Source organism: Lagopus muta, chromosome 3, assembly GCF_023343835.1.
Source record: "Lagopus muta isolate bLagMut1 chromosome 3, bLagMut1 primary, whole genome shotgun sequence".
Taxonomy (NCBI): Eukaryota; Metazoa; Chordata; class Aves; order Galliformes; family Phasianidae; genus Lagopus; species Lagopus muta.
In genome coordinates, this window is record NC_064435.1 from 43,050,333 (window position 1) to 43,078,132 (window position 27,800).

The window sequence follows — 27,800 nt, forward strand, 5'->3', positions numbered from 1 at the left end:
TTTGCAGCGCACCTGGAATTACATGAAAAGTAAAGTGATACATTTGAAAGTGCTTATTTAGTCTTGTATTGACTAATTATTAATTGCTTTCTTTTTCTATTCTGTCAGTAAGGAGCAATCAACCTAAATCTGCTTACTGTGGGAAAATGCTTAGCAATATAGTATTTTAACACTCTTCCATCTTACATTAATTCATGCTGGTACTGCATGCATGCAAAGATTCCCTCTCACTGATCTGCTTAGTAATCAGATATCTCTCCAAAAACATTAGTGTCTGTTTGTACACGCTTACAGCTCTGTGGAGAGAGAGCAAAATTTAGAGCTAACATCAACTTTCCTTTCACTGACAAAGTTTTTGACCTCGTAACAGGGCATCCTTCTGAGATCCTTACTGAAGGAGGAATCCCTGTAATTTCAGTGCTGTGTGCTAGTTATAAATAATGACAATATTCTTGGTGGGTGGCAGCTAATAGGTGTTGGTGCAAGTGGTGATTTCACTGGGGAGGTGCGCTGTCAGGAGCCTTACTGGCTTGAGTATTGCACGGTGCTGTACTTTGTCACTCTTCTCCGGGAGGTGCCAGGGGATGCTGTGCCCATTGCCTGACCAAGGTGACAGTCAGCATTGAGCATTTGGCTCGTGCTGCTCAGTCCACCCAGGCTGGCTCCTCCTAGTCCTCCCCCTGCCAGGTTGCTCATCCCAGACCCTGACACTACCCTCTCAGTGACCACCACATTGTGGGCATTGGATAACTCTGAGGGAATATTTATTAAGCTGCCTGGCATCCCAGAGGCAGGCCTGAACACCCTTTCTGTCACCACCACGTTGGACCCATCTACCAAATCAGGAATGCTCAGAGATGCTGGGAGCCGGGAGTTAGGCGCAATGACTCTTTCTGTGACGATTACGTTGGACCCATCTGCAAGATCAGGAATATCTAGCATGCCACGCAAATCAGAGGCAGATGCGGGACCAACAACCCTTTCTGTTACAACAACATTGGATGCACGCAGTGGGTCAACACAAAGAGAGGGAGAACCAGAGGTGTAGGTCTCTGTCACCGTCACATTGCCGTGGAGCAAAGGATCAGGCATTGGCCGTGGGGGCTGAACGGTAGATGCAGATGTATAGGTGTTTTCGGTAACAACCGTGGTAGTGCCGGCTGGGGGAGCCATAGGTGCAGATCCGTTGACAAGGATTGTGGTTCCAGGTGGTGGGAGGTTTAGGTCACATTCAGAGTTGGGGAAGGTGACGTTAATGCCTGGCCAAGGTGGGTTGGCGTCAGGGAATGGTTCGATCTCCTTGCCCAGACAAATCTCTGCCAAAGTCTTAAATTTTGGTCCTAAAGTTTCCAAGTATGTTTCATCTGTATCTTCTCCAATAAAGCTGCAGCAACCAACAGAGCCAACAGGAGTACCTATTCCTTCATGATCGTATATTAATAGGCAGTCATTTGCTGGCCGACCTTCATCTTCATCTGCATACACAAATGCTTTCTGTAGTTTGCAAAAACAGAAAAGTAAACAGTGTCAAGTTTTTAACAATGATGTCTCAAACCATAGAGAGGTTTCCTTACTGCATTAGGGCCTAGCTGACTCAAAAAGAACATCACAGGATAAAAAAAAATCATCAAAAGTTTTTGACCTTGAAATAAGCTTTATCCAAATGCTACTCATACTTTCTTCTTGTTTCTGCAAACACTTAGTATCTCAGATTTCGTTAAAACAGTTACTGCAGAGACTTGAGACTTTTATATAAAAAGAAGTATATCCTAGCAATAATTTTACTATATATTTCCTATCTTCTTGCTCCCAGAATCTTATCCAAAGTTTTTTATTTTGATAAAAAGAATCCTTTGTTAAAATTTTGAAATGGAGGGAGGGGATAGCACAAACAGAGCTAACCAAGACAGCAAAGGAATGGTGGTATCGGTCTGCTGACAGCAGATCTGACTGTGAGGTGAATGGAAAGGAACACACTTTTGGGGCAGCTGTAAGTAGTAGGAAAGTAGTAGGAAAAGAACTGAAGCAGGGTAGCGAGGAGAGCAGCAAAGAAACCAGGACAGAGGGAACAAAGTGACAGTTGGCCACAGTGAGGAAGGCATGGTGTGCCCATTGGAGAATCCATTTTGAGCAGAAAAGGGATTGATGCTTTGGAATGAAGTTGATGATGATGGGATGATCATGAAGAAGAGAAAGAAGGAAAGAGCTGAATTTAAAGTGGGGTGAGGTTGAAAGACATAGGGAAAGACAAAAGTGGAGGATCAGGAGGGAGAGGAGAAAGGGAGTTGGCAGACTGAGACTGTCAGCAGAAGGGGTGATTTGTGGGGATAGATATGGGAAACAGAAAATTAATACACAGTTTTCCTAGGCCAGCTGTGTAGATCACAACCTTGGAGAAATCAGGGGTCTGGTATTGGGGGTTGTCCTGCTCAGCATCTTTACTGATAACTTGGATAAGTGCATTGAGTGCACTCAGTAAGTTTGTATATGACACCAAGTTGGGAGGAAATGGTGATCTGCCTGGAGGTCGGAAGGCTCTACAGGGGGATCTGGACAGGCTGGATAGCTGGACTGAGGCCAATGAGATGAAGTTCAACAAAACCAAGTACTGAGTACTGCACTTTGGTCACAGCAACTCCATGCAATGCTACAGGCTTGGGGCAGAATGGCTGGAAAGCTGCACAGAGGAAATGGAAATGGAGGTATTGGCTGATGCTCAGCTGAACATGAGCCAGCAGTGTGTCCAGATAACTAAGAAGGTCAATGGCATCCTGGCTTGTATCAGAAGTAGCGTTGCCAGCCGGAGCAGGGAAGAGATCAGAGGCTGCACTTTGAGTACTGCCCTCAGTTTTGAGTCCTTCACTACAAGAAAGACATTGAGGCACTTGAGCATGTTCAGAGAAGGGCAACAAAGCTGGTGGGGGGTCTGGAGCACAGATGTTATAAGGAGCAGCTGAGGGAGCTGTGATTGCTCAGTCTAGTGAACAGGAGGCTCAGGGATGACCTTATTGCTCTCCACAACTACCTGAAGGGAGGTTGCGTTGAAGTGGGAGTTGGCCTCTTCTCCCACATAACTCGCAATAGAACTAGAAGGAATGGCCTCAAGTTGCACCAGGGGAGATTCAGGCTGGATGTTAGGAAATACTTCTCCAAGAGAGTGGTCAGGCATGGAAAGGGCTGCCAAGGGAGGTGGTGGTGTCACCGTCCCTGGAGGTGTTCAAGAAGCATAACAGTGTTGTACTGAGGGACATGGTTTAATGGGAAATATTGGTGCTTGGTGGATGGTTGGACTGGATGATCTTGTAAATCTTTTCCAGCCTTGGTGATTCTATGATTCTATGAAATCTGTGCTCAGGAATTCAGGACTGATATTTCATCTTCTACACTGAATCTTGCATAGATTTTGAAATACATTAATCCTTACATACATACTATTTTTATATGATTTTGAGTTTTATATGTGATTAAAGTACTGTGTCTTACATGTAGTACATGCTAATCATAAAAATATATCCCATTAATCATGTAAACTCCATGTGTAAAGGCTAATTAACATTTTCCTGATTAAAAAGAGTGTATTTGTGTCATATGATGTTCACAAGTCTTTTAGGGAGCAGAAATGGCAATAAAAATATGGAAGAAAGTGAACCAACAATTACAGTTCTCTAAGAGTTAAAGTTACTAAGTTAAACAATCTCTAGAGTAATTGCGAACAACTTCACATTGTAAATATCTATTTATTCACTGAAAATTGATAGATTTGATGGTCATTTATTAAGTTTATATAATTTAATTACTTGCCCAAAACCACAATGTATCCATCAATTTTACAAAAAGGAATCCTACTGAGTAACTAAGACTCATAGGCCAACAACTCCAAAGCAGTATTATTTATATCTTTTTTTTTTTTTTTTTTTTTTTTTTTATTTCTCCTATTAATACAATTAGCTTCTCATGGAAGTTTCATGGTTTTAGATTTAGTGTATCATGGAAGTTTCAGTAGAGTAGAATTATTTATCATTAGAAATTGAAATGGGCTGCTCATGGAAGTGGTGGAATCACCAACCCTGGAAGTATTTACGAGGTGTGAATATGTGATTCTTAGGGACATGGTTTAGTGGTAGACTTGGTAGTGTTAGGTTGATGATTGGACTTGATGATCTTAAAGGTCTTTTCCAACCTCAATGACTCCATGTTTCTATGATTCTGTGTTTCTGTGATTCTACAATTTTGTGTTTCCACAGTCTCACTTTTGGAGGATAGTGTAACAACAGTCTCACTTTTATAGCACAAAAAAAAGACCATGTCATTACCTCAGAGAAGTAGTTGTCTAGGAAGGCCATGTTCACCCCTCCTTCTCGATATTCTTTTATTGTTCCTCCAACTGATCCTTTTGCTTCCCCAGTTCCAGAAATTCCTCCAGCTGTCCCGTAACCAGTACCAGTGCCATAACCAACTCCTGTAGTTTCTTCCACACCAGATGCTACTACTCCTCCTCCTCCATATGTATTTGTATATATATCTGCAAACAGAAAATAAGTTATTCCTCCTGTGCTCTGTGAAATTTTTCACAGAATTTGTCAGTTGTTTTTGTAAGGAGTATAATGACAGTACTGATCATCTAAATGTATTTTACATTAATTTTAGACACAGTTCTACAAACATGTGCCAAACATTGAAACTGCAATACAAATTAAGTGCATGCTAGAAGACATCTAAAACCTGGATTTTATTTGTGTGGCTGAGCATACATGCTTTAAAAGATCAATGATTGACTTGTGTAATAGGAGAGATTTCTCTCTCTGGTGTATGTATATGCTACTATGGGATTTGCATTAGCAAATAAGATAATGCTTATGGATATTTATGCAAAAATATAAACCTATATATATAATCTCTCTGGAGTTAAAGTTGGTTTGCCTAAAACTTGCCATTTTATGATTCTGTGATTGTCACTGAAAGAAATAGCTTTGTAAATCCTTTCACGTTTTCTAGTTGTTAGATTATTAATGGGGAATCAGGTGAACAAGAGTTGGTCATAAATGATGTTAATAATGAAGAATGAAAATTAACTTTACACTAAATTATGAAATCATACTGTCATAGTTTCAGCTGGGATGGAATTGTTTTCTTCAGAGTATCTGGTATGATGCTATGTTTTCATTCTAGGAGAGATACAGTGTTGATAATGCTGATGTTTGTAGTTGTTGCTAAGCAGTGTTGTACAGAGCCAAGGTCTATGCAGTGAAGGGCCCAAGGAGCTGGGAGGGAATGGAATCAGGTTAACTGACTTAAACTGGCCAAAGTGATATTCCATACCATATAACATCACATGGAAGGAGAGTTTTGAAGGGGATGTGAGTTCATCTCTTTCCCTTCCACTGCTCAGAGGGCTATCTGGGCATCAGTCCATCAGTCAGGAGTGATGAGCAATTACGTGTGTATCACTTGTTTTATATATTTACATATATATAAGTCATAACTATTATCTTAGTGAATAGCTTTATCTCAACCCACGAGTTCTACTTTTTTTTTTTTTTTTTTTTTTTTAGTCCTTTCCTCCATTCCACTGGGAAGGAGAAACTGATTGAACGACTGTGTGACACTGAGTCACCTGCTGGGGTAAACCACAACATACCCACAGAATTTTATCTTCTCCGTAATTTTTCATATATGATAGCAATGAAAGTGTGATCTTAAATATTACTGTTTAATATAATATAAAGCCATTGCAAACAATAGTCTTGGCTATGCTTACAATAAGAAATATAGGCCAAATTCTATGGTTTTTTTTTTCATCTAATCTTGGTCTCAGCTGGTAGAATTTGAATCTGGGAATCACACTGCAGCAATACAGCAATACTGAACAGTGGAAATAAAGTAAATCACAGGTGAAAATCGTAAACTTTTCAACTGCCACAGCAATAAAACTTCCCTGAGAACAAGATTATTAATTCCCATTCATGGCCCTAAATGTTCTCCTATCTTTTCATCTAGAGGATAACATCTTTGGCTAATCAGTACTCATCAAAGAAATTGCTGCTTGCAGAGTGAAGTGCCCTCCTATAAGAAGTTAGAGAAAATGGATGTGTACCAACATCTTTACTGAAGGGAATGGGGAAACTTACTTTCCATGGACATCAAATTGCAGGAGAAACTTCATTACAAAAATGTACATTTATTATACTGTGTGCCGGCTCTACATCTAAGCTGCACACAATTAGGCAGTAATTAACTGGCTACTCAGCTGATCCTATTCTCCTTTTTTTTCTAAGCAGAGCCTGGAAATTGGGAAGAGATTAATCTTTCACCAATAAGTTATGAAAGAAAATTTTCTTAATTTGATCTTGAGATTGATTTCTTCTAAAATTGGTATTTTGGAAAGAGCTTCCATCCACTAGCTGGAAGTAGTTTGCAGAAATGAATCCGCACATATTCAGGGCTCAAACCTCAGATGCTTTGTGCATGCTGGAAATCCTAGTAGTGTTGGTTTGATTATATGCAGAGGCAAGACTGGAAGGGCTGGGTTGTAGCTGAGAAAGCAGTGTACTCCTTGAGCCAGAGCACATGAAGTACTGAAAGATAGCTTAATGATAGTACACATTGAAAATCTTAAGATCTTCTTACCAGAGGGTTCACCAAAATCACCTCCAGCAGCTGTTGTTGGGGCGAGAATGTGTGAGACATCCTGGAAAACAATATTTTAATTCCTTCAATGATGACTTCGAAATTCCCATATGAAGACCAAGACTTTGTGAATCATGTTAAGAAATTACCACTCTGAACTGTTAGTGATAGCTATGAATTACCACTCATAAAAAAAGACTCGAAGTGTTTTTCACTGTCAGAGTAAAAGACCATTAGTGAAAGTTTCTGTTATTTTCCTCTACCTTGCATTTGAAAAGCTTGTCAGTTATTATGTTTCAGCTGAGGGAATAGTAAGATCAAACTGTTGGGACAAACTAACCAAGTACAACTGAATGAACAAAAGCTCCATCCGCAAATATTAATTAAGAATCACATTTGTGCCTGCCTGGCAATGGCTGAAAATGCCAGGCTTCTTTTAGAAGATGTCATAGTGCTACAATCTCTTTCTTCTAGACAAATGGAATCTTTTCTGTAAACGCAAATTACCGTGGACTTTTGAAACAAGGAATGTACTGACCCTATCTTCAGGCTGTGCGCCTTCTATTCCCCATGGATGAATTGCACCTTCTGTGCACTCAGGTACAGGTTCAAATCCAGTTCCAACTCCAGCTGCAGCTCCAGGTCCGCAGCCACAACAATCGCTCATTGACATCAAAATTGGAATCACTTAATAGGAAAGAAACAGGAAGAAGGTATTTAGGATGTCTCTTCTTCATAGGAATAGCTACTAGTGGCCAAGAACTTTTGAAAATGGATCTTTTAAAATGTTTCAAACTAAGCAACCTGCAAGTCTAGCTTTCAGAAACATTAGCTGAGTATGAATGAAATGTATGTATTTGGGTACTCAGAATAATTTTGCCTTTAGTTACAGCAGAACAAAACTAGGGTGGAGTAGAGCTGTTACTTCAATTTTATGCCTATACACCTGGGAACAGACTTTGATCTACCTCAACGGAATGAATATAAGATGCAGATGTATGAAAATTAAACAAACAAAACCTGTCTTGCTATATATAGCATTCAGTGATATTCATACTGTATGTAGAAGACTATGTTTTTCTCTTCAGACATTGTAATTGAAAAGAAATACACATTAATAACACTAAGCTTAAGAGAATCAATAGAGAGCTATCTGTCTGGCTGCAGTGATCTTTGTCTAACTCTCCTGTTGCATTTCCACATCACATATACTTGATGCTTATTTGAAAAATAATACAGTCAAACCCCAAAACCAATGATTAGAAAAAGTGAGTCAAGTTTCTCAATGCGATATATTATGTTTATTCCTTGCAAGAATTTAGTGTTGTGCAATGCTGAATACCTTAAAAACTAGCATTAAAAAAAACCACTGTTCATTTTAGGAAAGGGCTGCGATATTCATTCTGACTGTGCTTAGGCTGTTAACCTAGATATCTAAGTTAGTAACCTGGTATTCCTGCAGAGTTAGGAGGGAGACCACTGCCTACTGCAAACTATCCAAAGTATCTAAAACTCTCACTTTAGCATCAAAATAAACCAAAGTTTTCTCTTTGGTAAAGAGAAGGGGTATACAGTGCACGAAGTGCTACTTCATATCTCATTAATAAGGATGTATTTATTCCAGACCACTGAGTAGAAGAGGTTTCTGAAGGCAGAAAGGCAGTCTGTTCTGTAACATTAACCACATGGGAACTACAAACAAGGTAGCCTGTTGTAGTTGTAAAAACTTCAAAATTTTGTTTGTCGATTCCTACTAATTAGAGACCAAGACCAAATGTGACTACCCTCCTCAAAAAATCAGGTCTACACAGTTATTGTAAGCAGTATTTCTGCACTGTTTGATGCTCATATCATGAAAGAAGAACAATTACGAATGGTCGGGAATATAGTTGGCCTGGGAAGTAATTGCTGAAGTTCATATGGTGCAGAAAATCTAGGTTGACTCATTATTCTCCCTTAAATTCATGCTTTTTCAAAAATACTAGGACACATGAATGAATGAATGATCTGCTCTGATCCTGTTATCACAGACATCACTGTTTTTTAACAGACATTTTATTTAGCAACACTGGCCAAAAATTTAAAAAACTAAGCGGATGAACTTTATCTTTCTACAAGTGAAATCTGGCTTGGGTTTCAAAGGAAGTTTGTTCCTTGCCTCTTTTCATACCGGACTTGACCTATTTGTTTTAGTAATGTAACTACAGAACAAATTGCAACATTACAAATGTTGCAAAGTAGTAAGAACAGCTCTTGCCCGGAATCTTCTGAATCTTCTGCTAAATATTTTGACCCTGCCTAGTTGTCTGAGAGCAGAATAATACTTAAGAAAAAACCCTAAGTTTTCAGATGGAAATGGTTATTTCTGAATGAAATATATGTGTATAAGTAGAACATAAATATATAAATATATTCTTATAATTTAAAATTTCTTTTTTTGCTGAGTTGACCATGGGAGTTCACAAATAAATAACTGACCAAAAAAGTCATCAGAAAAATAAAAAGATACATTTTTAAAAAGGTTAATATAATATTTTTCTTAATTTTATACTTACAAACAAATATTAATCCACCAAGAAACATCAGGCCAATGGCAGAACCGCTAAGTGTGGTAGTACCAGTTTGGGCGTATCCACCAGTATATTCGTTTCTGTCGTAATCAGTATCCGTGCTTCCAGTATAAGTGTCATAACCTCCAGAGTCTACACCAGTGTCAGTACCCCAGTCTGTGTTGGAGTCACCTCCGCCACCTCCTTCATACCCAGTCCCACCATAGTCTTGTCCCATTCCTCCACCAGCCTGGCTTCCTCCAGCAACACCACCACCACCAGCACCGCCAGCTCCACCACCACCAGCCCCACCAGCTCCACCTCCACCAGCACCACCAGCTCCACCACCACCAGCACTGCCACCGCCAGCACCACCAGCACCACCACCAGCACCACCACCACCTCCAATGATAATTATTTTTGTGGCCCCACTGCTGCAGTAATTGCGACTGTCACATCGACAAGCTTGCAGAGGAATCACATAAGGCTGCAAGCAACTTCGACCTTGGCTGTCTCTTACTCTGATAGAGATCTTGTAAAGGTAAAAGTCCATGTTCTGATTTACTAATTCTGCAGAGGAAGCTTTGGGAGGAAAATAAGAGGAAAATGTTTAGATCAAGGTGTTGACTCTGAATATTGCACAATGATACAATATTGTGAATAATGTTAAAGTCTTAATTAGATTTCTTACATTAGATCTTCAGTTACTTATGCACAGACAGTACTTATTCAAAGCTGACACATGATCTGTGTTTTTTTTTCAGTTTTGCAAAACTTCAGCTAGATCAAGGCCAGATTGGATGGAGCCCTGGGCAGCCTGGTCTGGTATTAAATGGGGAGGTCAGTGGCCCTGCATGTGGCAGGGGGGTTGGAGATTCATGATCCTTGAGGTCTCTTCCAACCCTGGCCATTGTGTGATTCTGTGATCCTGTGATGAGTCTAGTTATCACTTTTTAACTTGAGAATCATAAAAGATTCCAATGCACATTCTTATATCTTACTGATGATTTTCCTCATTTTTATTCCCATGATTTTTTTAACATAAATTGCAATTTTTATATCCTTTTTTTTCTCTCACTACAAATTTCCATGATAGTTATGCTTTCTAGTTTTCAAAAAGTATTTCAGTTTTGTTTTTTTTTTTTGGATTCTTCGGATTCATATGAATATAAAATCACATTTAAGTGAGAAGAATTTTAAGTGAGAAGAATTTTAATGACTATTTCACATTTTTTTTTTTTTTAGTAAAAATATATCCTAATCTGTTATCTCAGATAGGAGCTTATTACTATGATATACTGTTATAAAATGTGAGTAAGTTTACCATTTATTGATCTGATAATCCATGTGGTTTGAGGTTCACCATGTATGCTGAATGTAAAGGGGAGGGCATATTGATCATTAATGCTCTTTGCTGTAATAATCACCGATGGGGAATGCATACACACTTTCCTTAATTCTGTATTAATTGCTGGACAATTGTCTCTGGTGTCTTGCATTGTAAGTACAATGGTTCCAGTAGCAGTATATCGAGGAACACCTGTAAAAAGAAGGTATTTTTGATCAGGAGGTAATACTGATACTATAAACAATGAGTTCATATGGGAAAACGTGGAATTGAAAAAGATATATTGAATGAAGAGTTTTGTTTCAGAACTAAAAATCTGTTTCTTACCTCTGGTAATAGCCAGAACTTCTGCTATGTACTGTCCATTTGTTACATAGGAAGATTCCCAGTCAATAACTTTGCTCAATGTGATTTCCCCAGTGTTTTGATTGATTCTGAACCAGGCACCTGGATCACGTCCTATACTGTATCTGTATTTGATGTAGGAAAAATATTCAGAATAAAGTTGAATAAGAGACCTAGTTATTTGAGTGGAACAAATTATTTCAGTTAGCATGGACTCCAGATGCTGTAGTGGTTTACTTTGTATTCATTTTGTAAATTGTACTTGTCACTTCAGAAAATTTTTCTTTAGGCTGTGCTAGATGCCAGTGCATTTTGCCCTATTCAAGTAAGATTTCTGTGGATGTCAAAAGAGGTACACCATTAAAAAATAACACAGTAATAATGGAAGTGCATAGAGCCCATTATACTTTGAAAGTGATATCACAATCTGGAAATAAGTGAGATCTATCTGGATCCTGTAAAGCTTTAATAGAACTCTTGATAATATCAATTGCTAAATCCACAACTCTTCTGATAACATTCTGTGGTTGTGTTTGCTAATAATTTTTCAGTTGTATGAAAACTTGTCAATTTTTTTTTTTAATTGGGTGCATTTATTTCTATACTTGTTTAAAAACAAGTATTTTTCTATTTAAACTGTCATGAATTTCACAAGGAATAAATACAAAATCAATTTATTTATTTTTTACTATGAAGTGAGCCAATAGTGACTTCTATTCTGATTTTATAATATTGTCCTTTATTGTGGTTCTCTGCTTGTTTTATTTAGAGATGCTGATAGATTCTCTATTTTTAGTAAACTGCACAAGAAAGAATATTCCTAAGTTAGATCACAGTAATCTGTTCTGATTTATTTAAACTGTCTCACACATGAGGCTAAGAAAAGTGTGTCAGGAAACAAGAGCAACCATAGCATAAGAGTATAACATTCTATTCCTGTTATTCTATAAAGAATTTTTTTCTGCTGTTTCTAAATTACCCTTTGTAAGTACCCTTTCTACTTCTTCGACTGCAATAGAGATTACCAATTACTTATTCAATTGAAATCTTAATTAAAGAATTTTTCCATCTGAGGGGTAAAGTAGAGCAGAGCTTACATAACATTATTTGCAGTAGTGCCTGTGTCCTCATCAAAGGCTGTGTATGTTCCCACAACATAATTCACCCTTGTTCTTTGTGGTACAGATAAGATCATTGCAGATGGGTTAAATCTTGGTGGTTCAACCACGTTTTTTACTTCTACTATAAGGGGTGTTCCAATGACTTGATATTGAGACATAACAGAATGGTGGAATTCAGCTCTGTTCCTGACACCGATGCTCAGTGAGTGAGTTGGGATATGTTCATAATTCAGTTCCTAAAAAAGAAAACATGGAAAACCAGAAAACAAAACTTCCTGGACTTCAGTCTTATTTAAACCATTCAAACTATGTTATTTTAAATACTTGACTGACAGAGCTGTTAATTTTTCATATTTTTTAACAATTAAAACAATTTTAATATGATTATTTCAATGTCTGAACCACAGTATTTATCCATACCTTAATTACTCTGAGGATTCCTTGATTTGTAGCTGGATCTGTAACAATTTCGAAGTAGTTATCTTCATTACCAGATATAAAGAAAAATTCTGCCAACCAATTGTCACTAAACTCTTCATCAGCATCCAGAGCTTGTATTCGTAGAATTTCTGAACTGAGTGAATTTTCTGAAATACTTGCTGAAAACTGGAATGACAGATAAATATTTATTAGCAAACACAGCTGACCACTGAGAATTTCATTTAAGATTGTCATGTCCACAGTCAATATTAAAAAAAATATATAAATTTAATTTAAAAAAAAAAACCTGTGTGTTATGTGTAAGATGTGATTTTGATTGCAGGTATAAAGAGCTGTGTCACTCCAAAAGTTTGCAGAGGGAGCTTAGCAGAAATGGATTTGCGTTTTCTGATCATGATGCTTTTGGTGTTAAAAACTTACGGAGCTTTGAGCAAGAGTTGGGAAGTTGTCATTGACATCGATAACTTTCACATGACAGTTACAGTGGGATGAAATTCCATCCGCTGCTCCATCCCGGTCTGATGCCTTCACAACCAAAGTGTAACTACTGTGTTGCTGCCACAGAAAAAGAAATTATCCTGTTACAAGAAACTCTACATGTTATAAAATATAAATAATAATGTCTTGCCACTGTTTCTTCATACAGGAATTTCCCTCTGATGTTTCATTTTAACACGTATATAAATATATATATTTCCCCATTTTAATTTTTTTTTTCTTTTTTTCTTTTTTTTGGAAAAGGCACACTTTTTCTTTCACTCCCCTCCCCTCGTGCTGCTCCCACCTCGCATACCTTCCCCGATGCACCCTGGCATCATATCGCTGTTAAAGATACACAACATCATCACGTTATTTGACTTGGGAAATAGAAATAATACCTCTCTGTCAAGATAATTTGCTAGATGGAGTTCTCCAGTATATTTATTCATAATAAACATTGGCTGGCCTGAAGGCTCCTGACTCTCTATCTTGAAGGCAATTTTAGAGTTCAAGTGATTTGGTTCATCAGCATCTGATGCAATTATTTTCATCACCAGTGTGTCTGTGAATAAAATAAAATAAAATAAAAATTAAAACCAAATCATAAAATCTGCTTTGTTCCTGCAAAAAAGATGGTGCATAAAAAATTACAAAATGCTATCTTACTGTTGACATTTATGAAGAAAAACAGCAGCTTAATTTTGTTCTGATTATGATGAAATATTAATGACATCAAAATTCATTAAAAACTAATGTTAGGTAGTAGATTTTCACTGAACCTCCTTAAATCGCCACAGGACATATGTAAAATTGTGACTACTGAGCCTGTAGGTATCCACATAAGAAATCTCCATGGTTTAAAATGAGATTTTCTAGAAGTTTAGATATGAGTGTTAACCACAATTAAGTGTAACACACTCAGTGTTAATAATGATTCCAATAGTTTGGGAAAAAGAAAAACTTTAAGTGCTTAAGAAGGGTCTTATTTATCGATATTCTACCACAACTGCGATATTTAGGCTGCAAATATCTCAAATATCTCAAATGGAAAAATCATTTTTTGTTCTCTCATGAGAAATAAGTATACTTCCACTTTTCCTTTATTTTTTATTTTTTTTAAGAGAGAAAAAATGGACTGATTTATTCTAAGTTTTCACATTTAAAGGAACTATGCGAGCATACAGTTAGGAACTGGAATATTCAGCATTTGTACATGGGCAAAGAAGAGAGGGAAGAAAGCACTGCTCAAGCACTGAGCTTGAGCCCTGCTCCAATAACATTCTGAGCCATCCTCTGCTCCAGTAGCTTTGGGAAAAGTATGTCATTGTCTGAGAAAAAGTAGAATGAACACACCAGGCTTATATGAACTATATTCTGGATTCTTCACTGACTTTACCATAATAGGCATAATGTAGTTACTCACTGTCCATACTGCATTCTTCAACAGATCCTGTAAATACCGATTGTGCAAATATAGGAGGATTATCATTTATATCCAGAACTCTGACTCGAAGTTCAAGAGGTGGTTCCAAATCCATACCAGTCACTGAGTGTTTTGCAAAGCAGCGTATCTAGATAAAGATATTTACTCATTTTAAAACCAAAAGCAAAGGAAGAAAAGCAGTGATCTGAAACAAATGAATTAGAACATTTTTCTTCTTGTGCTTTTCCTGTTCCAAGCTACATCCATCACTAAAAAGGGAAATAAATTCAAGTGTACTTACAACAAATACTGGGGTCACTTCCCTGTCCACTATTGATGTTATATTAATTTCTCCTGTTCTTGGGTTAACAACAAATATTCCATAAGGGGCACGATCAATTCCAACTCCAGAGATGCTGTATGTGACTGGATTATTTTCTTCACAGTCTGATCGAATCTGCAATAATAAATAATAGTAATTTATACTGAGAAATTTACAGAGAACACCCTCAGTGGTCTTTTTCCCTACTATTAGTCTCATTAAAAATTCCTTATGGCACTTTTTCTCCCAAACACATTATCACGAGATTCAATTGATTGAACAAACATAAGTCTTTTCTACAATACAATCAGCCTACAGCTGCATCTGTAGCACTTGAGTACTGGACAAGATTTCTCTTGCTTAGATTTCTGGCAGCTAAGTGCAGCTGTTACGGGAGATGAACTTTCAAGAGTAGCTGGACTTCCTTAGGGACATTGTAATGGAAAGAAGGCAGAATCATAAAATCACAGAATATTCTGAACTGGAAGGGACCCGCAAGGATCATCGAGTCCAACTTCTGACTCCACACAGCACCAACCAAAATCAGTATTGTACAAATGCTCCTTGAACTCCAGCACTCACGGCGGTGCTCACAGCCCTGTGCAGCCCGTTCCATGCCCACCGCCCTGTGGTGCAGCACCTGTCCCCAGCCCCGAGGTGCCCTCCCCAGACAGCTCCATGCCGTTCCCTCGGCCCTGTCGCTGTCACACAGCAGAGCTCAGTGCTGCCCCTCCGCTCCCTGTTAGCAGCTGCAGCCGCCATCAGGCCTCCCCTCAGCTCCTCAAGTCCTTCTTATAACGTGGAGCTCAAGTTCTTTGCTTTGTGGTCTACATGAGTCAGGCACCATCCTTGAACTTGTGCTCACTCAAGGAGATTCCAAGAGTCAGAAAAGAATATCTGGACCTAGTACACAGACAGTGCACAGTAAGGAGACTGTGGTTGAAGCTCTCCAGGAAGGAGACTGACTGCAATATTCTAGGAAGCTTTTGGTCACTCCTCAGCAGGTCTGTGCATTTGCCTTACGAGACTGTCTCAGCAGAGCTGGAAATTCTTAGTCACCTTTGTTTTATTCTGCGTTCCTTGCTTTGACTAGTCTAAGCAAATGTGCCTTTAAATCTCTTTTATTAGCATGTCTTTAGAAAAAGCTTCCTTGTCAGTGAACACCTCTGCTATGCTTTCTACTTACTCTGGCAATTGGATTCCTTTTAGAATTATCTTCTCCTTCTCTACAGGCTGCAGCAAATTTTATCCATTCACGTTTTTGTCTTCTGAAAGTTTTCCATCTTGCTGTTCCATTTCCATTCCATTCTTTCACCTTTGACACAGAGTTACAGTGTCACATCACCAGCAACCTCAATATATTTTAAATTAATGCAGATATTTAAAGCATCTCACAACAAGAAGGAATAAAGAAAATTTTATACAATATATGTTTTTAATACATTAACGAGTCCCAAACTCTAAGACTGTGCATGTGTACATTACAAGTATTCCTGTGTAGGAGAAATTCTTTTGAGAGGATGAACAGGTTGTTACCTGCAGCTGTTTAACATTTAAATATATTTTCAACCTTCAAGGTCAGAAACGCCCTTTTTTAGAATTTTCCATGTCGTTCTTAAATTAATTATGTTTCATTATATCAAAAATCAGTTTCTAAAGAAGTATTTATTACCTCTACATGAAATCCTGTGCTGAAATCCAGGAGTACCTGCAAGAATGATAAAAAGATTAGCATAAAAAATGCAGGGCAAAATGCAGTAGTTCAAACTCAACCACTGTACACTGCAGAATTGCAGGGCAGGAGCAGTATGTTTTCTGAAGTCTTTCAATAACCTCTCTAGGTCACAGCTGATGTATTTCTGTGAATTTTATTGTACTGTTCATTTTTTTCTATATCCATCACTTCAATTCCTTGAAAATTAATACATTCAAAATTATTTCTGTCTTTCAGGGCACTGTGAAGAGATGTGCCATAGCAAATTTTAAGTTATACATATTATCAAAATGCAACTTTCACATGGATTTTTAGGTTGTAGCCATCTCAGCTGAAAAAAAAAAAAAAAGAGAAAGTAATGGCTGCAAGATTTATTCTAAATAATTTATTCTTTATTTTTTTCTTACTTAGTCTACAGTAGACCTAAAATACTTCAATACACAGTTTAAACAAAAGGAGAAAAACTTTTCTTGAGGTTAAAGTATAATGGGAAGCCAACTGAAATCAGCAGGTAGATTTCCCTGCTTCAGAGTTCAGTGGGCTTTGATTTGAAGTCTAACTACACAACCAAAGCCTTGAGTAAATAAAGTTCAGAGAATCAGATGCAATATGAAATTATTTTAAAATTAAAATCATACAAAATCTTCAATTTCTTGATTAGCAGAATTTAAAAGAAAGCACAGTTTCATTAACCTTCTTCCTAAATAAAGTGTGAAAATGAAATTCACTCAATGTATCTCTTCAGAGTTTAGGTTTAGGATCTACCTCTGCTCTCTTCAGATCATGAAAGGTGAAGAACGTGGATTTGCAGGACCGGATGTTTGCTTCATTCATCATTGGGAGAAACAAAATACCTAAGTGACTCAAAAAATTGGTGCAGAGTTTGCTTTTTCTCACCAAATGTGACTAATGGTTATAGTTACCAAGTTTCCAAGTTTGTATAGTTTCCCAGTAAAGTTTAGTTATTTATTTTTTGACTGACATTCTGTTTTGTGTATTTTAGGACAGACACTGCATGGATATAATCTGTGATGATCTTTTCTTTGTTAGTAATTTCAAGTCATGGGAGTTTCTAAATTCAAGTATATTGCAAGGTTGTTCTCTCAAGACTGGAAGATAGGCACAGACTATTTTCCTCTTAATTCATGTTAAAACAATTTTACATGCAATAGAGTAAGATTAGATTAATCTGTGAAGGAGAGAGTTCATAATGTGGCTTTGCCTCTTTGTTGTGTACAGTACCTTGATATTTATGAGGCTGCCCATAGAGTAAGATTTTTTTGGTTTGTATCTTTGAGCAAGATATTGACACAAATTGCTAAGAAAATAACTTTGCAGGAAAATTGTTACAGTCGTTTTAGGTCTTTGAAAAGGAAATAGATATGTTCATGCTGTGTTAAACACATCAGTATTGCTTTTAATATCTTCGTGACTGTTTTAATCTTCAGTTGGCATTCATATGCAGTCGTTACTCATCTTGGAGAAGGCAGTCCGCAGTATTAGACTCCATTTAAGCTGTGGGGTGCTTTCACCTTGGTAGCAACTAAAGCCTGTACTTTTTAAATCCCCTTTGTGGCTTGGGGAAACATGGAAGAGTGGAAGGTGCTGATTACACCCTCACCAGAGAGGCTGACTGATAAAGTCCACCAGAAATTCACTGATTCAGTGTTTCATATCAGTTGATCACACTGTCATAACAGAGCTTGCTTTGGCAAGTACAGTGAAATCCTCTCCACCCTTGGGCTGAAATCCTTCCCGGCATGCAAACAATTGTCTTGACCCAGAAAATTATGAGTATACACCTTCTAATGCAATGCCAGTGAATCTTGTCTGCTGACTGCACCTATGGCATATTCTGTTATTTAACAGTGAAACTAATACCTCACATCCAGTCATGTCACTCTTGTGCTTACAAGGCCTAGCTGAAAAGCTGTGTTGGGTGTCTCTGGAAAGAAAAAGCTATAAAGAATTCTCTTTTTTAAGGACATGATATTCGTTAGACCCTTTACTTCTAGCCTATATGGAGTTCTGCTTCCAAGAAATGAAGAATATCCTTTTTACACAAGTTTAATCCACTGGAGCACCAATGATGGTAGCTCCAATAATTAATTCATCAGTAATGTTGGCAATTGTAAATTAAGGCCCTCCGTTTCCAGCTTTGTCCCTTATTGACGAAGGCAAAAATCCTGCTACTACATGTTGCCAATAGAAAAATCATTAAAGAAATCTTGATGATTCTGAGCCCACAGTCCTCAGTACATTTTGTGATGTTTCTTGAAAATTTTGGTCTGATGAACCCGACTTCTCTATTCAGTAATTCTCTTTCAGTAACTGCTAAGGGACTGAGGGCAGACAGACACCAGATAAAGTTGCCTGGTTCACAAGCTAAACTTAAATAGTTCTGGAGTGACATCTATTCAGCATGATCCAGGGCTGAAATATATCCTGCCTTTCTAATGTTTTCCATCCATTAGCAGTTAGACGGCTCCCCTCAACTCCAACTGCCAATGTTTAACATCTCTATGTGATGCAAACTCTCTTCTTCCAGTGCAATTTCTAGTGAAGAAGTACATTTTGACATCTGTCTGCAAGATAGTTTGGTACTCTCTAAATAGTGAACAAATTTCCCTTTTAAATTAGTATCTGATTGTCTGCATGCTGTACTTTCTACAGATTCAGTGATTAATGACAGTTTAAACAAGAGGAGGCACTGAAATATGTGGAATGTATATTGAGGACCTTGGGGCAGGCAAGCTGACCAGGATGAAATCAAGATGTGCTGTCCCTGAAAAATGCAGAGAAACTTGAGGCTAGTTGCACAAGCTGTTTCTGGTGTGGGCTGGGAGAAGTGCAAACTGAAGACATGTTTATTGTGACAGTCATTCTCACAGTAGTCTGTCTGTAAACCTGCATTTTATTATGAAGAACCCTACACAGAAGATGATGCCTTAGAGTCACACTGGAGTTATTATAAGTTTATTCTGATGTAACTAGGAACAGAATTAGGCCCATAGGATGTGCATGGTTCTTTGCACCTTCAAAGCAATTTACAAACACAAATTAACTAATCATTAATTGACTGCCAAGCAATATTATATATTAGACGCACTTACGGAATCCTCCCTCCTCCACCTACTCGTATCTAAATGACTGAACATGTCTTTAACATCTTCCCAGCATTATTCATATTGCAGCTCCTTCTCACTCTTTGAAGTCAATGGCGGTATTGTTACAGGCTGTGATGGGAGGAGTGCTGAGAACTCACATACATTATATGACTCATCAGGGTGCCATGGTAGCTCTGGTTGTGTCAGCGTTTTGAGACTTTTACGTCTTACTCAGCCAAAGCTTTGACCAGCAAAGGGTTGAAATATGCACCCTTCCCATCATGCGTTCTGCACTTCTTTAAGAAAAGATGTACCAATGCATGTGAAATAATGACAAGCCAACCTGAAATATGAGACACAATCTTATCCTAAAAATAAGCCATTTGATAACTTTTAAATAAAAAGAAGGATCGTTTTTTGTCTGTATTTTTCATTTTTGCAGGTCACTGATGCATGTGCTTTCAGGTTTAAGGGGAAATTTGGGGGGATGATTTGTCTTCTGCAAAAGTTAGTTGTTTGTGTTTCTTCCTGCATGTGAAGTCAGTTCTTTGTACTGTACCCCAGATGGAGAATCCCACTCTTATTTCATCCGAAATATAATAATATTCATGTCTGTCAGAGGAATAAATTCCAAAATTGTGTTTATTTTAATCGTATCTACTCAAAGAATAGACCACTTTGGGAAAGATTCCACCGATATTGTTTCTTTTCTACTGAGCAAAGTGGCAGAGGACAAGTCATACAGAAATAATGAATTTCCATAGTTAACTGAGCCCAACCATTAAAAAATGAATAGAAAAATGATTTTGATGGACGTAGTAAGCCATTATCATTCAAATTTTGGTTTTTCAAGTTAGATGTGCTCTAATTATGCTCTTTTCAATAAATTTTCTCAATAAAGCCAGAATTCTAATATGTCCTGGCACTATAAGGCACATTCAAGTCTCTAAGCTAACTCTCTAGCTCTGAATGCCATTTAGGAGCCATTTTTACTCAGGAATGTAACTGTAGATTTAAGAAGCTCATCTTGGGTGATACTTCTGATGCAGAATTGCATTATTTTCTATTTCTACAACATTTTTTAAATTTTTCTGAGTAGCCTACAGTTTCCTGGCTACACCCTGGTAGGTGTTTGGTATGCAAGTGCCAACATGGAGAAGATTGGGCCCCTTAATATTTTTAAGTACAACCCAGTTTACGAGTAGGAGGTGTAACTAGAGCCTTACAACTGGAAAATAAAGCATAGATAAGACATGGGAAAATATAGCCAGACAAAAGTGCATATGAGAGATGTGGTGAATTTAAAATTATTAGCTGTCACATGATGGCTGGCAGGAGAAGAGTCATACCTGATCAAACAGGTTATTTCCATAAAACGTGTCGGCGCAAGTACGGCAAACTGAACTCCCTTACTCATGAGAATAATGCCTTTGAAGTCATGTGAGCAGGGGTTGCAGAATCAGTCCCACCAATGGTGAAATGCATATGGAGAATTATTAGTTTCAGAGCTGGTAACTTTTCTTTTTTGTGAAAGCACACTAGTGTGCTAAACTATGTATAACTCCACAGACTTTTTATTTGGTACATGTTATTAACTGTATACTAAGCAGACATACGCTAAGACAGGTAATTTTCATGAAAAATTAATCAAGCCAAAAGCCAAGACTGCTTTTCAGTCTTGCACTAAAATAATTTACATAATATACTTAATATCTACAGTGTGTCCATCAATTTCCTCTGCAGCACTGAAAGATACTATTATGCTATACATGCCACCAGGACCACTGCTGTGCAGGGAAGCACACAACAAGAGGAACAATCATTTCCTCTGGGAGTTTGAATATCAGATAATCATCAAAACATAGCGTCAGTTTTCTTGGTCACTCCTTTTTCTTGACACATCCCAAATCAGTCACAATCATAACAATATACTGAAAGAATGAAAATTCTCAAGGTTGAAGAGAGAAGATAAAACAGTAAAAGCTCTTCTGAATTTATAGATTTAAATCCAACGCAGTGAACTTCTTTTTTTTTAAACTGTAGCCCATCTGGAGTGTGTAACAGCAGGTAACTGAGTGAAACCAATATTCACTGATGTTATGTAAAAATCTGGCACTCTTAGCACGATGTGCAACATGCCAATCTCAGAGACCCGCTTGCTTCATTATACAAGTAGAAACGCATCCGAACCATACTATGCTTTTGCCAAGTTTAGTCATTGTTTTCCTGGCAGCTGCCTTGTGTGAGTTAGTTCTACTTTACTGATGCCTGCAAGATACAACCCATGGATTACCTTCTTTAAACAAGTCTCAGGATTTTGTATGCTACAAAAACATACTCCTTTTTTCCTGACCACCACAGCCCCAGAGGTGACAGTGACACGGAGTTAACAAGCTAACACATTATGTAAATCAAAAGCAACAAGAAAACATAGCCATACAATAAATTCTATCCTTTTCAGTCTTAGGGCCCTAAAGCTCTACCTAAATCTAAATGAGCAGCACAGATGAGTGAAAAAGTCCATGCAAAAAGGAAAAAAAAACACAATGCAGGAGTAAAAGGGCCACCGTAATTCCTTTAAGTCATTTCTTGCTAAGTTCCGTGCCTTGATGAACACATTATACAAGTATTTCATTTCACCATAGCCACAACTTTCCTTCTGCAGTAAGAAAAACAAACCCAAGCAGTGACACTTTCATCATGCATTCGCTTGCTCGGCACATGGCTGCTCCGACACACACGTACAGCAAGGTAGGAGTTCTTTGTAGTGTGAAATATGTAATAACAAGTCTTGATTTTTGCTTGGATATCATTTTCACTACATTTCATCCTTTTCTCTCAATTAGAGATTCATCCAGTTCTGAAACTATCCAGTTTAGAAAAATACATTTGCTCTTCACCTTCTCTCAATTAACAAAAAATAAGGACATAAAACAAAATAATATCCAGTCAGGTTATCAAGATTTCTTTTCTAAATGATAAGATTTTTATTTTAAAAAGAAACTCCTTAAATAGTACTCATAACAACATTCTCCTGAAAAGTCAAGCATTAAACATGGAAACATATATTAAGCATCAAAAGACTACGAAATTGTAATCAAAAGAAACATTTGTGAGCATTTAATGAAAACCTAAATTACTTGTGTAGAACCTTTAGAAATGCAGTTTAAAATAAGACTTATGCTAAATTCACAAGATTTTCTGGAGTGGGGGGTGGAGGGTTATTAGTTTAAACCGTGAAATGTAATGGGATGCTGAGGAACATTCAGTCGGCACAAAGTTTCCAGATATTGTAAAATTTGACTTACCAATAAGAGGAAAAGAAAAGCAGCTGTTCGGTGAGGGAGCCAATCCATTGCATCTGACTTCTTGGATACAAGTCCAACTTAGTTATGGTTGCAAGCCTGTTCCTTTTCCCTCCCCCCCCCACTCTGTTGTCTACGTAAAAAGGCACTCGGTAGATGTCCTTATACTCAGCCTTTCAAGGTGTCTCTGCCTCCCTCTGAAGGAAGCACTGAAGATGCTGTATAACAGAGTGTCTTTCCCCACCCCAAAATCCTGGGCTGGTCTCATCTGAAACGCTTGACAACATCATTATTGCTTGCAGGTAAAAGCTAAGAGACACACCTTAATGCTTATTGCACTGAAACCCTTTGTTGGATACAAAAGGGTACGTTTTAAAAACAGAAGGCAAGCTTTGCGAGGAAGATACTGAGTGATTTATAAATTACAACATAAGGAATCATTAATATGTTAACTTATCTTCGCTTTGAATGCATTTGCCAGTTTTCTCCTTGAAAAGTACAACAGAGTACAACAGAGGAGCTTTATGAATATTAATGTAGGGAATATAAACTTTAAGAAACGACTGAGTTAAAAACATGTTCATCTGCTTACTGTTAGGCAAGAAGTCGGTTCTATGCACATTTCCACAGAAGTGCAAAACTCCAAGCACTTTTTTGTGATTGAAAAAATGAACATATTAATTTGGGGAAAAAAAAAGTAATTCTCATTGGACCAAAAAAAAAACATTCAGAGGCAGAGAAAGGAGACTTTCTGCTTTCATTACTTGCATGCCATACCTCTCCTTTCCTATGGGTTGTGCTCTTGCTGACATGGAGGAAATGAAAAAAAAAAACATTCCTTGTGCCAGAGAACCTGGAGAGCTGCTCAAAGCGATAGATGGTGGAGAGCAAGGGGAGGATGTGCTCACTTTGGGTCTCATTTGGGATAGCATGGGAACAAATACGAGAGGGATGAAGAAACCTCTACTCAGCAATGGATCTCTTTTTGCTGCACTGAACGCTTTCCAACTGCCTCCTGGCACACTTGGGGAAAAAAAAAAAAGTGAATATTCACTGTGCTGGTGGACTTGTGAGGAGGGTACACCTTCACAAGTGCAATACAGTTAGCATGCACTGGCTCCTTGAGCCCACCGAGGTGTGAAGCATCTCCTAGGACTGAGCTCAGCACCTCCAGGGGTACTCAGTATCTCCTGGGATGAAGCATTGTGCTCCTGCCAGTTCTGTATTTCTGTTCTGATTACTGAATATGTTATTTCTTGCAAATGTAAAATATGCATGTTCTTTTACAGACTCATCTTTTCATTTCATTTTGTCATTACTAGAAAAATTGATTTGATGTACAGATAATAATAAAGGGTGTAAAACAACAGTAGTGGTTACAGCAAAATTGAAAAGAAATAATAAAAGAAAACCCACCAGCTATTTCACTGTATCTCTCTGTGACATACCTCCTATGAAGAATAGTGCACATGGACTTATCAGAGGGGATAAACAGGAACAATTTTTCAATGGAAAAAATTGCCATATGACATTTCAAATCAAATTTAAAAAAAAATTAAAAAAGTAAAACTTCAGAAAACTTTTTGCACATTAAAAATTAAAAAATAAAAAATTTTAAGAAAAAAACGACAAAAAAAATTTGCTATCATAGAATCTTTTGAGTTGGAAGGGACCTTTAAAGGCCATCTAGTTCAACTCCCTTGCAATGAACAGGGACATCTACAGCTACATCATGTTGCTCAGAGCCTTGTCCAGCTTGAATTGTCTCCAAGGACACTGTTCCTGTACCTCACCACCCTTATCACAAAAAACTTCATTCTTACATCCAATCTAAGTCTCATCTCTTTTACTTTCATACCATTTACCCTTGTCCTGTCACAACAGACCCTGCTAAAGAGTCTGTCTCCTTCCTTCTTATAGCTCCTCTTCAGATATTGAAAGGCTGTTACAGGTCTTCCTGGAGCCTTTTCTTCTCCAAGCTGAACAGCCACAGCATGTCCTGTAGGGGAAGTGTTCCATTCCTTGCATTGTTTTTCTGGCCCTCTTCTGGACATGCTCTAACAGGCCCACGTATCTCCTATACTGAGGACTCCACACATGGATGCAGTCCTCCAGGTGAGGTCTCACCAGCACAGAGTGGAAGAGCAGGATCACCTCCCTTGCCCTGCTGACCATGCTTCTTTTGATGCAGCCCAGAACAGTGTTGTCTTTCCGGGCTGTGCGAGCACACTGCTGGCTCATGTCCAGCTTCCCATCTACCAGTACCCCAAGTCCTTTTTGGCAGTGCTGTGCTCAATTCTTTTATCTCCCGGCTTGTACTGATAGTGGGGGCTGCTATGACCCAAATGCAAGAACTTGCATTTCAATTTTATCTGCCTTACAGAAGACATCTTAAACCACACAGTATTACCCTTTGGGAACAAAGGAATTGATATTACAGGCCCCAGTATTACTTACCCTTGCCCCTTAGCTGGGGAACAGGGAGCTCTTGCTCCCAGTCAGAAGTGACTGAGTCCCCCAGTCAAGAGTCAGTCACTGTCCTCTCCAATTCAGTACCCACCCTGTGTCTTTCCAAAATAAATAAGTCTGCTTTGCACTCAAAAAGGCTACTTTACTTCAAACCACAAAATATTATTTATTTTCATACTTCATTGTAGAGCCATTTTTTTTTTTTAACATTTCCCATGGTGCACAATGTGCAGTAGCAAAAATGAGCTTCACCTAGAAAATAAGAGCAGGAAATTACAAAGGAGAGCATGATGAAATAATAATAAATCATAGAAAAGGTAGATGTATTTATTTATTCTGATAGAATGTTGATATTATTCATTGCTTGATATTCTGAGAACAATTGAAGTAATGTAGAAAGAGAGTTCTTCTGTAAACTGTTCAGGTCTCATGGACAAAAAGAAACACCTGTAAGGTGTCCACTGAGAGGGAGATGCTCAAAAAAGATAATTGTGTAAAATATATTGAAAGCAGTAATAACAATAATGCAGTTCTACTCTGAACCTCTGCTTTTCCACATACATTTTCTTAATGTTTACATGGTTTATGTGGTACAACTGTTTGTGTCTCATTTAGATGGCAAAATGTGACTGAAATTTTCATGTCATGAAATTTCTAACAATTTTTGTGATTGTTAACTTTATATTAGTGCTCTTACTTGAACAAAATGGATCAACTTACATATCATTTTGCAAAATGAATGAAAATTAAATTAACATGTTCAGAAGATTCAGTGTTACCTTACAATGTGATATAGCTACAAAAGAAGAGGCTATTTGAAGTTTTTTTGCATATTCGTGTCACACATGAAGAAGGAGGTAGTCACTGATGATGAGATAACTTAATTGCAGATAAGACATTCCTACTGGCATAAATCTGTTGCCAGCTCTTGTTTCGGTATGGATACTGACATAAAGCCTTTCTCAAGGAGAGCCGCTCAGAATCTCCTTCCCTTCAAGACAAGTGATGAGGTTACCAGGTGGGAATGTTAAAGAACTTAGAACAACATGGTGGCAGGCTGAGTATTGTGGCCCAGCTAATGAAGTTCCTACATTTTCTTTTCAGAGAGCATGTAATCAAACTTCATCTCTGGTACAATAGCACTTTTCCTTGATATTTCATGATGATATTTCATATCATAGGACCTTAGAATGGCCTGGGTTGAAAAGGACCACAATGATCATCTAGTTTCAACCCCCTGCTATGTGCAGGGTCACTAACCACCAAACCAGGCTGCCCAGAGCCACATCCAGCCTGGCCTTGAATGCCTCCATGGATGGGGCATCCACAGCCTCCTTGGGCAGCCTGTTTCTGTGCATCACCATCCTCTGTGTGAAAAATTTCCTCCTAATATCTAACCTAAAATTCCCCTTGTCTTAGTTTAAATCCATTCCTCCTTGTCCTATCACTATCCATCCTCATAAACAGTCATTCCCCCTCCTGTTTATAAGCTCCCTTCAAGTACTGGAAGGCCACAATGAGGTCTTCCCAGAGCCTTCTCTTCTCCAAGCTAAACAGTTTGCTTATCTGCAGATAATGCCAGCAGACACTGATGAGTCTCAACCTATGTTCTTGTTGGTTTTGTTTTTTTTTTTTTTCACATACCCAGCATTAATTTTTCAGTGTTTTAAGGCTTAAGGTCGTAATCTTAACTGAAGAGGAGAATCTAAGGGGAAAAATATATGAAAAGAATTAAAAGCACCTTTAAAATCAAGGATAGTACAGTCTTGGATGCTAAACCCTGAACTAACTTAGTCATAAATTCATGATGACTTTACTGAACTGATATAGAGCAGATTAATGTGGATATTTAACTAAATTTTTAAATTAAAAAATTTTGCTTTTGTTAACTGTAATAATATTGATTTATTCCTTTTTGTTCTTCAGTTGCATAGTGTAATATATCACATCCTGTAAATATTTTCTTCTTTATTAGTATTTATTTTTCAATTATATATAGATATATATATTACTTTGCTTTGATTCAGTCTGATTTTTTTCACAGAACTTTCATGCAGATAATTTGTGTTAGATATTTTCATATATTTTTTCTGTCTGAACTAAATATACGTATTAATACAATTTTGCATTATTTACCTCTGTAAAGAACATATATATATATTCCCTTGTCTGACAGGCAGCACATAATTTTCAGATTTCCTATACGGCTTAAAACATGCAATTTTTAAAGGCAATAAATCTCAGAGCAGATGATAGGAGGGAGAAAGAGGTAATGCTGCAAAACCAGGGGCAGAGGATGGGTAGGACAACCCCTTCAGGCTACAGCAAGAGCTTGGATCTGTGTGAGATAACCACAAAAATACACCCTAAAAATGAAGTTTGAAATAGTTGTCAGACATAGCCTTGAGTGAAAGTCTCCCATGTGGGAAGTCTAAAAAAAACCCTACAACAAACAACAACCCATCCAGCCTGCCTTCAACAGCAACCTAAACAATTAAACTTTTCTACTATAGCATTATTTTCTTGATTGAAGGTTGTGTGTTTCTCCA

General features: G+C 37.8%; 1 protein-coding gene across 1 annotated transcript; it reads right to left on the bottom strand.

Annotated features, from left to right (window-relative positions):
* Nucleotides 1–509: 509 nt before the first annotated feature.
* LOC125690879 (desmoglein-1-like) lies at nucleotides 510–22,872 on the bottom strand. Its single transcript, XM_048939643.1, has 16 exons — nucleotides 22,786–22,872; nucleotides 16,329–16,364; nucleotides 15,843–15,971; nucleotides 14,636–14,791; nucleotides 14,335–14,482; nucleotides 13,310–13,473; nucleotides 12,852–12,986; nucleotides 12,411–12,596; nucleotides 11,967–12,226; nucleotides 10,852–10,994; nucleotides 10,501–10,716; nucleotides 9,183–9,758; nucleotides 7,166–7,314; nucleotides 6,628–6,688; nucleotides 4,314–4,522; nucleotides 510–1,494 (listed from the first exon to the last, which is right to left on the bottom strand). Exons 1-16 carry the CDS (start codon nucleotides 22,831–22,833, stop codon nucleotides 523–525), a joined length of 3,588 nt encoding a protein of 1,195 aa, XP_048795600.1. The 5' UTR covers nucleotides 22,834–22,872; the 3' UTR covers nucleotides 510–522.
* Nucleotides 22,873–27,800: the final 4,928 nt, after the last annotated feature.